General features: G+C 29.9%; 1 protein-coding gene and 1 pseudogene across 9 annotated transcripts in view; both read right to left on the bottom strand.

Annotated features, from left to right (window-relative positions):
- Positions 1 to 15,000, bottom strand: part of LOC145254621 (receptor-type tyrosine-protein phosphatase epsilon-like) — a 732,106-nt gene that overhangs the window by 152,175 nt on the left and 564,931 nt on the right. For all 9 annotated transcript variants that reach the window (XM_080113291.1, XM_080113282.1, XM_080113273.1 and 6 more), the window contains one exon: positions 3,047 to 3,198. In XM_080113291.1, the coding sequence (XP_079969417.1) occupies positions 3,047 to 3,198 (152 nt within the window). The remainder of the gene's footprint in view (positions 1 to 3,046; positions 3,199 to 15,000) is intronic.
- On the bottom strand, positions 4,142 to 4,259 carry LOC145263859 (5S ribosomal RNA; annotated as a pseudogene).

Here is a 15,000-nt window from a genome sequence, read left to right on the forward strand (position 1 = left end):
CAGATATGAGGGGAAAACAAATGAACACATATCCAAGAAAATGGCAGAAACACTAGAGGATGACCTCCAATCCGTAGTGGAATGGGGACAAAAATGGTTGGTCTCATTCAATGCTGCTAAGACTAAGCTTGTTTCCTTCAATAACTACAAGAAACCTTCTCTACCACCAATAGCAATGGCCAAGAACACATTGCCTGAAAGTACTTCTTTTAAACTCCTCGGCCTAACGTTTACAGGGAATATGAACTGGAATAGATACATTGAGAGCATTGCCAAGGCTGCTGCAAGGAAGGTTGGCTCCCTCTACCGTGCTAGAAAACTACTTACGCCTGCCAGTATTCTATACCTCTATAAGGCAACAATTCACCCATGTATGGAGTACTATTGTCACATCTGGGCTGGTGCATCTGCTGCTTGTCTCTCGCTCCTGGACAGGGTTCAAAAAAGAGTCGCCAACCTGATAGGTCCTGAACTGTCATCTAGGCTTCAACCTCTTTCCCATCGACGAGATGTTGCATCCCTCTGCCTGTTCTACAAATACTTTAATGGTGAATGCTCTGACGAACTGCAAACACTTGTACCTCCCCGACGTAACTACCCCCGGAAAACCCGACAAGCTACTAAGTCTCATCCCTTTACAGTAGATATCCCTAGGTGCAAGAAAGCCTTTTACTCCAATAGTTTCTTCCCCAGAACTGCGGGTCTTTGGAACTCCCTTCCGGGATTCTGCTTTCCCAACTGCAATGATATGCAAAAGTTCAAGTGTAATGTTAACAAACATCTTTCTACTCTTCTCCCTTCATAATGACCCCGCAAATTAATTCCCTAATAGTAGCCCCCTACTTCAAAGTGGCACTGTGCCTTGTTTGGGGTGAAAATTGAATAAAAAACAAACAAAAAAAAAAAAACATATATATATACATATATATATATATACATATATATATACATATACATATATATATATAGACATATATACATATACGTATATATATACATATATATATATACATATATATATACATATATATATATACATATATATACACACATATATATATATATAGACATATATACATATACGTATATATATACATATATATACACATATATATATACATATATATATACATTTATATACATACATATACATATATATATATACATATATACATATACGTATATATATACATATATATACACATATATATATACATATATATATACATTTATATACATACATATACATATATATATATACATATATATATACATACATATACACATACATATATATATACAAAGATATATATACACATATATATATATATATATATATATATATATATATATATATATACATATACATACATATGCATATATACATATACATATACATACATATGCATATATATATACAAAGATATATATATACATACATATATACATATATATACGTACATATATATACGTACATATATATACATATATACATATATATATACATATATATACATATATATATAAGATAAATGACCTCAAGAAAGATATACTATAACATGTTTAAATGGGGGAGAGGAAAATAATGCAACTAACTCAGTGTTTGAGAGGTAAAAGAAGACTTTAATGAAATATTGGAATATGTATCTCATATAGAGATCAATATATGCATGTATCTCATATAGAGATTAATATATGTATGTATCTCATATAGAGATCAAGTGTTAACTCCTTGGAAAAGAACCCTTGGCTTCTGAGAACTTTAACCGAAGTAAAATGAAAACAAAAAATCCAACGAGATTTATATCCTGACAGTGTCTGGGAAAATTAAGGAAACCAAAAACTCTTGCTCCTAATCTTTAATCTCATATTATTTTTTTTTATCTAAATTTTTTACTTTCGATGAGTATTAATGAGTTACTTTCCATGAGTATCAATATAATTATAAAGAAAATAAAGGAAAATTTTTTCTTTGGTAAAATTTTCTTTAGAAAATATAAAAATAAAAGAGATTTCTCACGAAATTCCAAATTAGTTGATTTCTGAGAAACAGTATTTTTCTTTGGCAGACAAAATTTTTTTTTTTTTCTATAACTTTTAATTCTAGTTTCTCTTTTGTTAATAACGCATGGTTAATGTTGTGAGACCGAAACTTACCAGTACTATATTACGATGCGAGTGAACACTCTCAGAAAGCAGTATCTATGCACAAATTTATGTTTAGTTGATCATTCACAACTAAATATTTTTGTTTACTAGCCAAATAGAAAAGTTACTAGCCAGACTCATGTGATTTTTGGAATATGACATCTTAGTTTCATGACGAGTATGTACATCATAAAGATTTTTCTGTATTTTTTTTTTATAAGTGTAATTCTAAATATACAACAATTTTATGTTGATACTTGAAGGTATCACATTCTAATTTCTTCAGATATGTTTTTAAACAGCCTTTGTTAAAAAAAAAAAAAAAAATATATTGTTCTATTAAACTTTTATTGTTTAAATAATTTAACTTTGTTTTATTAAAAAAAAAGTTGAAAAGATTTTTCACTCAGCAGTGAGCCTTGGAAGATTGCCAGTGAAAGAACTACAATCGCCAAAAGATAAGCGTTTCATTATTTCTAGTGGCCACTATGAAAAATCACTTTCAAATGCAACTGTTTCACTCGCAATGTAGATCCCTGCTAATGCCGTAGAATCAGCAGGAGTACTAGTAGGGCACAGTGCGTACGACTACTCATATTTGACACCACTGGATAGTAAGCTCTGCTTATCCTTTATCCTATCCTTGTAACCTTTTTGGTTAATATATCTTTCTTACACCTAATGCGTGTTCCCACTCTTGGGTCCATATCAGTTAGTTAAAAAGAAACACCAAACAATACCCCCTCCCATGTAGAATCAGTCCACTGTAAATAAATAAATAAAGTAAATAAAGAAGAAAAGGAATAGTATTAGTAGCAGAAGCAGCTCGCGAGGTGCAAGAGTAAAATATGAAATAAATAAATAACATAAATAAAGAAACTAAGGAGACTGAACGTACCTGCAATGTACTACAAGTGGGCCAGTCTCAGGATTATTGTCTGCATGAATGCGGGTCATAAAGTTCACCAATCCTGTCGGGGTTGGAGGTACCCCATGATCGGACCAAGATGTGAAATGGAACTGCTCCAGTTTTCGTACTGGTAGGTCACTCTAAAAATAAAAAATAAATCATGACATAAAAATTTAGAAAACAAATCATAAAATAAAAATTTTAAATGAAAATAATAAAATAAAAGTTTTAAATGAAAATAATAAATAAAAGATTTAAATAAAATAATAAAATAAAAATTGGAATTAAAATAATAAAATAAAAATTTAAAATAAAAATAACAAAAATTTACTAAAATGCAAATTTTATATAAAAATAAAAATGTTTTAAAATAAAATAATAAAATTAAAATTTTTAAATAAAATAATAAAATAAAAATTTTTAAATGAAAATAATAAAATAAAAGTTTTAAATGAAAATAATAAATAAAAGATTTAAATGAAATAATAAAATAAAAATTTCAAATAAAAATAACAAAAATTTCTAAAATACAAATTTCATATAAAAATAAAATAAAAGTTTTAAAATAAAATAATAAAATAAAAATTTCAAATAAAAATAACAAAAATTTCTAAAATACAAATTTCATATAAAAATAAAATAAAAATTTTGAAATAAAATAATAAAATAAAAATTTTGAAATAAAATAATAAAATAACAATTTTAAGTAAAACAATAAAATAAAAAAATTAAATAAAATAATAATAAAAATTTGAAATTAATATAATAAAATAAAAATTTGAAATAAAAGTAACAAAAATGTACTAAAATACAAATTTTATATAAAAATAAAATAAAAATTTTAAAACAAATATTTTCAACAGCAGCAAAAACTAAAAGCCAAAATCATTAAAGCAAGAATCACAATGCCACCATTCAGTCTCAACAGAGAGTAGACACCCTTGTAAGGGTAGTTGCACATGTAATTTTGAGGCAAGGGTTGCACAATCGCCAACCACCAATTTCCTGAATCGGCACTGCTTGGGTTTGTTGACAAGGAGAGGCCCAAGACTGACTGGAAACAATGCCGAGATAACCGGAGAGCACACACAGCCCCTGGAATTCCCAAATGGTCACCCATTTTATTACTCACCAGGGTCAACGTTGCTTAACTTCGGTGATCTGACGGGAACCGGTGTGTAAACGTGAGGATGCCGTATGAGAATGCATGCATAAATAAAAGCAAACTTATTAAATGGTTGATATTTATGAAATTTTATTATGTATTTACATTTTTTCCATTATCTCTGTTAGTGTTAGATGTTCACTATATTTCTACAATTGTATTATTTATATTATTCGCACTGCTATTCTCTCCTTACTTGTTATTTTCGCAGCGTTTCTACCAATGTAACTGCGTTAATAGATTTTTGTTCCAAGTAGATTACCTTGTTGCTTATATTTTTTCCCAATTATTTATGTACATGTTATTATTTCAGAATCTGAAAGATAATATAATTAGTACATTTTTCACAATGTGAAAGACGATATAATTTGTCGTTTTTAAAGTACTCTCAGAATAACAGTCAAGCAACATCAAAGCTCACATGAGCCATGAAAGCAAATAACCTGGAAATCCAAGACTCGAGTTTAACCCTCATTTGGTCTCATCAGTTGAACACATCCGAACTCGGAATTCGAGACCCGAGTTCGGATGTGTCCAAGTGATAAGCTCAAATGAGGGCGAAACTCGAGTCTTGGATTTCCGGGTTGTTGGCTTTTATGGTCTGTGTGAGCTGCGACGTTATTTGACTGTAAAAATGATTATATAGAAATTTTTTTTTTTTAATTTTCTTCACAATTTCGTCCGTATTGATCTGATGATTTATTAAATTTATGTGTAACTTTTATTCGCCATCATTTTAGTTCTATACACACACACACACACACACACACACACACACACACACACACACACACACACACACACACACACACACACGCACATATATATATATTAGTGATGGGACGATTCCACTATTTTTCCAGATTCTGATACAATTACTGATTCCGATTCTTTATAAATCTCTAAATATTTTAACATAAAAATGTTATTTTGTCTTGATTACTGTAAAAACACATCTGAAATGTCTCTATATTTTCTCAAACGTAAAAACACACTTGTGAGGGATGATCTAGAGATTTTACTCTTACTGGAAGTTTAAATCAATAAATATTTATTATTTTATTATTACTACAAGCAGTGGAAGATAGTTCTTAAACCAAAATTAAATAAAAAACAATAATTTAAGAATCGACTGTGATAGGCTAAATTTTTTCTGATTCACATACTGATACCCCAAAATCTCTGATTTTTCTGATTCCGATTCATCGTCCCAACACTAATATATATATATATACATATATATATATACACACACACACATCTATATATATATATATATATATATATATATATATATATATTTATATATATATATATATATAGAGAGAGAGAGAGGGGGGGTGAAATGAATATTAGAGAAACTACTTTTTAAGAAAATTGTGTAATCCATTTAAGTATCAGTTATGAAAAACTACCAAAAAAGCATTTTCGTTAAAAACAACTACAAAATAATTTAAAAACGACAAATTTCACCACATATTTCACCACATATTTTATAAAACACTCATAAAAATATATATTTTGTTAGTTTTTATCATTTTCATAACTAAATCAAATATCAGCTTAAGAATGAAAACTTTCCCCAAAACTGTTTTTCCAAAGATACATTTTTATACATTCTCATATCACGTATATATATATATATATATATATATATATATATATATATATATATATATATATATATATATATATATATATATATATATATATTAGTGATGGGACGATTCCACTATTTTCCCAGAATTCGATACAATTACCGATTCCGATTCTTTATAAATCTCTAAATATTTTACCATAAAAATGTTATTTTGTCCCGATTACCGATTACCGTAAAAACACATCTGAAAAAACCGATTAACGCAATGAACCGAAACATACATTTGCTAGAAAAATTCAGGTTTCCTTTTCTTTGTAAAAAGTAAAAGATATGAATAACTACCTACCCAGCGATTGTAGACACTAATTTGAATTTACAATTTACAACAAACTGTGTAAATGTCTAATACAATTGGTGCTATCAGTCTGGATATAATCGATGAGATCAGGTTTTCGTTTTTTTTTTTTGCTTTTTTTTTTTTTATTTTGCAAATGACACATAAATAAATAACTGGCTTAGATATAACTTGAAAAATACGACCGACATATATTAAATCTAAAATTAAAAGAAATATATACATTGTGTGTAGGTGTGCGTGTATCTGCATGTGTGTAAGACAAAGAGAAGATATTAGCATTTAAGAAATGTTATCAAAAACAAAACAACTCAAAAAAGTTTAATCGATTTTATAACCAGCGTTTCGGGCAATTTTTGTAGAAATATTTTTTAAAGTATGACAAAACTTACATTTTACGAAGGATCCATATTTTTATAAATAACTCGTTTTTAAACAATTGCAAATATGTGAAAAAATATGACGTAATCATAAGAGGATTAGGGCGACATGAAAATATAAAAACATGAAGATGCAAATTTTTCAGTTGAAAAATAATTCCTGTCGAAAAATGATTTTACACTTATTTTTAAATTGGATCGGACAATATTCTCCTGTGGGGAAGGTATCACGGTATCAAGCTGAGAATTTTTAAAAAGTTATCTATTGGCTCGTTTAACTGACAGTTTTAGCAATGAGACCTTCCACACGACATAGCGATCCACTTCAACACTAAGTGATGAGATAGCGGGTTTGGAGAATTCCTTTTAAACCTTAAAACTTGCATCTCTACATTGCTTTGCAAAATATAGTTTTTTTTTTACCAATTGTCATAGAATTTTAACTATAGAATGGTATCATAATTATCAAAAAGCCTACAAATTTCCATGTAGTTTCGTCTCATAAAACGAAAGACATGAGCATTTCAATATTCAATTTGGCTACGAGTATATATATATATATATATATATATATATATATATATATATATATATATATATATAATAGATAGATAGATAGATAGATAGATATACCACCTTTTTGGCAATTTTCGAAAGTTTCAATTCTCAGCGACTATTGATCAGAATTTTACAAAGAAAGGCTCGTTGGAAAGCTAATGACCACAATTGTGTAGTGGTCTATGTGACATTTACCCTTAAGGTCGCACATTAAGAGGATCATCCATCATCCAGAGGCTATTTTTGGCATTTTTTTAAGAGTCATAAAATGTTTCAATCATAGTCATTTGCTTCCCTGGTTTTGCATATGAATTACAAAATATCTTATATTTCGCCAAAAGCTCTGGCTTAGATGGAGGGGAGACTAAAACTTACTACTATGGTTTCAAATGATCTGAAATAACAGCAAAAGGAGACTTCATTCCTAATATTACTCATATGTTATATTTCCCCTCTTTGGTTTTTTTTTTTTTTTTTTTTACATAGGCATCACCACATAATCAAGGCCCAGAGGCCACTCAAGGATAAGGGTTAAAGAGTGTACAGTAGAAATTGGACAATATAGTAATCATTAGTAATGAAAATTTGGTAAATTTGATAACTTATATGGAACGGCTCATCAAGAACTTATTTACTTTAGACTTGAACACAACCATATTGTAGTCAGCCGGAAAGCAGGAAAACGGAAGACAATTCCACAGGCGTGCAGTTCTAAGAAAGAAGCTTTGTTCATGGAATCTACGTTTAGGTTTAGGCACAGATAAAGAGTGAGGGGAATTATTGATAGTGTTTACAGCTAGACGAGTGTTTCTTGTGAAAGTTTGGCGAGGGGGGACCATAGACTGAAGCTCAGTCGAACACTTTCCATGAAAATAAGGATACATCAGAGACAAACTCACAACATCTCTTCTGTGAGATAGAGGTTGCAAGGAGGAGAAAAGGACATCTCCTACGAGGTTACGAAGTCTATTTTGAACTCTATCAAGGCAGGACAAGTCTTTTCTAGCAGCTCCTGCCCAGATGTGGCAACAGTATTCCATCCTTGGATGTACCTGGCTCTCATATAGATAGAGAATAGCATCAGCAGTGAGATATCTACCGGATCGATAGAAAGATCCCACCATTTTTCCAGCGGCCTTGGCAACAGATTTTTATGTACGTGTTCCATTTAAGATCAGGAGTAATGGTCAAGCCCAGAAGCTTGTCAAAACTTAAGGCCTCCTGAAGACGAGAGCCATTCATTTCAATTGATGCCAAATGTGGATTAGAATGTTGATGATGTAAAGAGAGAAGCTTGGTTTTAGATGCATTAAAAGTAACCAACCACTCCTTTCTCCATTGTACTACGTGCTCAAGTTTCATACATAAAGTAAATTTCACAGTCTACAATACTGGAAATATTCAAAATCGTTCCCTATTTCCAAAAGAGGGGAGATAAAGCATATGAGAAATCTTTGGAATCAAGTCTCCCCTTGCTTTTATTTCAGATCATTTGAAATCATAGCAGCAACTTTTAGTCTTCCTGCTATCAAGGCCGGAGGTTTTGGGGAAATTATATATATATATTTCAAAACCACACAAAAAAGCTGCTGTTAGCTAATATATATATATATATATATATATATATATATATATATATATATATATATAGTAATTTATAAAATATATATGGCGATTAAGCTACACTGAATATTAGGCGTTTCATCCACTCTAGGATTCTTCAGGCTTATGCGCATAAGCCTGACGAATCCTAGAGTGGATGAAACGCCGAATATTCAGTGTAGCTTAATCGCCATATATATTTTATAAATTACTAACTAGCTCTACCTACATATTGAGCACTTTTGAAGTAAATACTTAAAGTTTATGCATAAATCTATACTTTCGTATATTAATTTTATGTGAGTAAATGAAGTAGTTTATATATATATATATATAAGATAGATGGAGAGAGAGAGAGAGAGAGAGAGACAGACAGACAGACAGAGAGATAATAAACAAACTGCTTTAAAATATGCATTTAGAGGCAAATAAAAAGAATTTTATTTTATTTCTTCTAATTAATTTTAGATTTAAAATCTTTCGCCTAAAAAATAGTTCTTAAGTTTTAATCTTTTTCCTCGGAAGTGGAAGTAATATTATCGAGATCGCACTGGCTGGTGCTACTCCTGCACGTAAAAACTCTCTAATTTTTTCTATTTGTTTTAAGTTTTGATTTAATAAATTATCCGAAATCAAAATTAAAGAATTATTTCTCTTACGAAGGATTTTAAATCCAAAATTAATTAGAAAAAAAAGTCTTTTTATTTGCATCTGAAAGAGTGTTATAAAGCAGTTTAGTCTATTTAGTCTATGTTTTCCACTTTTTTAAGATGCTTATAAGATACACACACACACACACTATATATATATATATATATATATATTAAATGGTAAGTAATAAAAACCTGAAAAAAGTGCTCAGTACTATTGTACATATTTACTATGCCTCCCCACGGGACAGAGTTAGACACCAGAGTCGTTTTTTAACGTGGAGAAAAGGTACAAAAATAAAAAATTGTCTCAGTCATGAAGGACTGATCCTCCACCGAAAACGAACCAAAAATGGAAGTGCAGCATCTGAAGAACAGATACTACACTTTGATCTTGGCTAAAAGGCTCAGTACTATTGTAACTAAGCAGATAAAAACGGTAATATATATATATATATATATATATTATTTTTGGAGTATAATTATAATTTACCTAATCTATCTATCTCTCTCTCTCTCTCTCTCTTATATATATATATATATATATATATATATATATATATAAACATATATATTAGTTTTATAATATAATTTTAATTGTATTTTAAAAATAATACATATGCCGCTCCCCATTTGGGGGTACCAAATTGGTCAAATAGAAAATTATTCCCAACTCGCATGCACTTTAGTGTAATTAATTCCAAAAAGTATTGCCAAAACAAAAACAATATATATATATATATATATATATATATATATATATATATATATATATATATATATATATATATATATATATATGAGATTCCTGTCCGGAAAATACAAAAGAATATGCAGAAAAATAAATGGAAAAATGAAACTACTTCAAAGAAATATAGAAGAGAAATCCAAATAGAAAACACATTGATAGACATTGGTGACTAGAAATAATATTTTGGGATATAATTTCTGGTATTTTGGTTTTCGTTTTTCAAGGAATAGTATATAAAATTGTGTACCTCCCCCAATGTATTCCTAGTTCTGAGAATGACTTATGTGAAAAAATATTTTAATTATTCTAATTAGCCATAAATTATAATTACTCGATGCCTCCGTTCAGTCTCAAGAGACAATGGACACCCCCTGTAAGGGTAGCTGTGCGTGTAATTGTAAGGCAAGCGTTGTACAATCCCCCAAACACACACTTTCTGAATTGAGTCTGCTTAAGTCCAGTAGCAAAAAGGACACAAGATGGCTGGAAACAATGCCAAGATAAGTGGAAAGCACATACAGCGCCTAGACTTCCCAAATGGTTACCCATTTAAGTACTGACCAGGCATAATGTTGTTTAACTTCGGTGATCTAATGGAAACCAGTGAATCAACGTGATTATGCTGCACAAATTATAACTGAGCACAGCAATTACTCGGCGGATGGCAACGATCAGGCTGGTTTTGGTGCTGTTGGAGGTCATGTTGTGATGTTCTTGATGCATGACCAAATGGAGTAGTCCAGTGGGTTCAGGTCGGGAGGCGGAAGGAGACCAGTGAGCGAAGGTTACAAAGCCGTGGCACTCCTTTTGAAGACCGGCATGGGTCTCTTTGGACTTGTGGGCTGGTGCCGAGTCCTGCTGCCAGACACAGGGGCTGCTAGCGGCCACCTGACTGCACTAGAAGATCACCACACTCTTCAACACATTCAGATACACTTTGGTGTTGACTTTCAAGCCGACTTCCAAGATGTGAGGTGGCATGATGTGGCCCTTTCTTGAAACCATACCAAAGACCATAACTGTGGCCGGAAACTTTTTTTTCATCACCCCGGACACGTTCTTATAATTCCTGGAAATCAAGTGATGCGTTTTGAGGGCACTGGCAATGGTCCTGTTGGCATAACTTGGATCGGTAGAAAGCAGGAGTTGTACAGCGGTGCATTTCCGATCTCTCATTGTGTAACTTTCAGACATGATAGAAGGCGCTTACTGTTTTTGGGATTTGTACACAACTGGTCAACTAGTAGATGGTCTGCAACCGATTGACTAGCCTTAATTTACACCTTCACCACTTCTGGTTTGGCGATGGATGCAACGGCGGAGACGTTAATTTTTTTTTTTTTCACATTCTTTTCCTCCTTCGCAGTACAGGTTCGAGCCTGCCTGCCTGTCTGTCTACTACCAATCTTTTGAAATTTTTTGCTCAACATACATCTCCAAACACCCGGGAAACGCCGGGCACCGAGGCTATATATTATAAAATTGTAATTTCAAAAATAAAAAAACATAACCATATGACTTACGTGCATCAGCTTGAATCGAAACAGAAATAAAAACTTATAATATATATATATATGTATATATATATATATATATATGTATATATATATATATATATGTATATATATATATGTATATATATATACATATATATATGTATATATATATACATATATATATATATATATATAAACTTCAGTTCCTTCAGCTATAATCGAAACTGAAAGCAAAACTTATGAAGAATTCTTGACAAAATTATTTATAAAAGAATAGATTACATAGTTAAATTATTTATAAAAAAAAACATCAGATTTACAGATTTTACTTAAGTTTAAACCAACTTCAATGTTTGAATCTTGTTACTGTTTAAATATATGTTGACTTCAAATTGAATATCCTTTATGGATATGGATATATATATATATATATATATATATATATATATATATATATATATATATCCATATATATATATATATATATATATATTCAGAAAGTTTAAATAAGTCATCGGTATCGTCGATTTACAACCTGAGAATAGGGCACCGCCTTAGGTCCCCATATCAAACTCTCTTCAGCCATTCTATCTCATCTACTTACGAGTAATTAATCTTTTCCATATTTGTTGCCTCACCATGTTTTGGACAACTAATCCTTCTTGGTTAGGATTGAGACGGCTCCCTTCAGACAATGCTCACTGTGCCATGGATCCCGAAATGATGAGACAACAACTATGAAAGGCAGTAATTACTGGGGAAAAGTTACAAGACTCAACATTCCTATACCGTTGCAGTTAATCACCTAAAGAAGGACAGAGGATGAGTTAGTCCAAACGTGATAAAACAACAAAAATTATGGAGGTGAGAATAGAATAGCCGTGTGCAAAATGAGTTTCAAAATTCACAAGAACCAGTTTATTTTTTGATGAGTGAATCGAACCTTATAAATATATCAAACTATTTTCTATTCTTATATATATATATATATATATATATATATATATATATATATATATATATATATATATTCTTTCTCTATATATATTCTTTCTCTATATATATTCTATATATAGATATATTCTATATATATATATTCTCTATATATATATATATTCTATATATATATTATATATATATATAGAATATATATATATATATATATATATATATATATATATATATATATATATATGTATATATACAGTGATGATCATATTTATTGGCACGGTAAAATAAAAGTTAAATTTTGTCTAATAAATTCTAAAAAAGGGATTAAATTAAAGAAAATAACAAAGTATATTTTGTATTTTTAACTGGCCTTTCCGATGCAGCAATCGGATTTTAGAAAAAATAAATAACAAAGGAACAACAAACATAATTGCAAAAAACCCTTGTTCAAAATTATTGGCACGGCTTTGTTTTTCTTTTAGTATCAGTATAATATCAATCAATTTCCGGTTTACGTGCTTTCTGAACTTTTTTATAGCCATATTATGCTTGTTTAACGCTAATTCAGTGAATAATTTTTTTCAGATAATTTTTAGATAGCGATTTATTTAAACTATTATAAGTGACTAAATTATAATTTTCAATCGCCATGGTTAAAACTAAGGAACACAGCGAAGACGTCAGGAAGCTTGTTGTAGCATGCCATACCAATGGGGAGGGCTATGATAAGATTTCAAAGAAGCTAAACCTTCCCAAATCCACTGTTAGAGCCATAATAAACAAGTTCAAATCGCAAGGCCACGTTATGAGTTTAGAGGGTAGAGGGAGAAAAAGGATTCTTTCCCCAAGAGATGAACGGAAAATTGTTCGACAAGTAAAACAAAACCCAAGGATCTCTGTTGGGGAGATTGTTGATGAACAGAGCACCTCTGGAGTGAATGTATCTCGACATACAGTTGGTAGAGTTTTGAAGAGAGCTGGTTTAAAAGCATGTCGTCCGAGAAAGACTCCCTTATTGAAGCCTATGCACCTGAAAGCAAGGCTAGCCTTTGCAAAACGTCATATTGATAAAGATGTTGCATTCTGGAAACGTGTTCTATGGACTGACGAAACGAAAATAGAGTTATTTGGCCATAATAAAGTGTCTTATATTTACAGAAAATCTGGCGAAACTTTCCTGCCTAAGAACACCATACCCACAGTGAAGCACGGTGGAGGCAGTTTGATGTTTTGGGGATCCTTTGCTGCCTCTGGACCAGGGCGACTTGTTAAGGTCACAGGGAGCATAAAAAAGGAAGATTATGTTAAAATATTGGATGAAAACCTGAAAGACTCTGCTAAAGAGCTCTCACTTGGTCGTCGTTGGTGGTTCATGCAAGATAATGACCCAAAGCATTCGGCTAAACTGACTAAGAAATGGCTTGAGGACAATCATATTAATGTTTTGGAGTGGCCATCACAAAGCCCAGACCTTAATCCAATTGAAAATTTATGGAGAACATTAAAATTGAGGGTAATGCAAAGGAAGCCTAAGAATCTTATTCAATTGGAGGATTATTGTCAGGAAGAGTGGGCTAAAATTACTACTGAAGAGTGCAACAACTTGGTTGTAAACTAGGAAAAGCTACTGAGGAAGGTAATCAAGGCCAAAGGCTATACAATTGATTATTAAATAAATCGTGCCAATAATTTTGAACAAGGATTTTTTGCCATTATGTTTGTTGTTCCTTTGTTATTTATTTTTTCTAAAATCCGATTGCTGCATCGGAAAGGCCAGTAAAAAATACATAATATACTTTGTTATTTTCTTTAATTTAATCCCTTTTTTAGAATTTATTAGACAAAATTTAACTTTTATTTTACCGTGCCAATAAATATGATCATCACTGTATATTCTATATATATATATGTATATATATATATATTCTATATATATATATATATGTATATATATATATTCTATATATATATATATATGTATATATATATTCTATATATATATATGTATATATATATTCTATATATATATATATATATATATATATATATATATATATATATTCTATACCTATATATATTCTATATATATATATTATATATATATATTCTATATATATATATGTATGTATATATATATTCTATATATATATATATATTCTATATATATATTATATATATATATATATTCTATATATATATATATATTCTATATATATATTATATATATATATATTCTATATATATATATGTTCTATATGTATATATATATTCTATATATATATATATATTCTATATATATATATATTCTATATATATATTATATATATATATTCTATATATATATTCTATATATATACTATATATATATATATTCGATATATATATATACTCTATATATATATATTCTATATATATATATATATATTCTATATAT

This window comes from Euprymna scolopes, chromosome 3 (genome assembly GCF_053919585.1).
Source record: "Euprymna scolopes isolate OS-2025 chromosome 3, ASM5391958v1, whole genome shotgun sequence".
NCBI lineage: Eukaryota > Metazoa > Mollusca > Cephalopoda > Sepiida > Sepiolidae > Euprymna > Euprymna scolopes.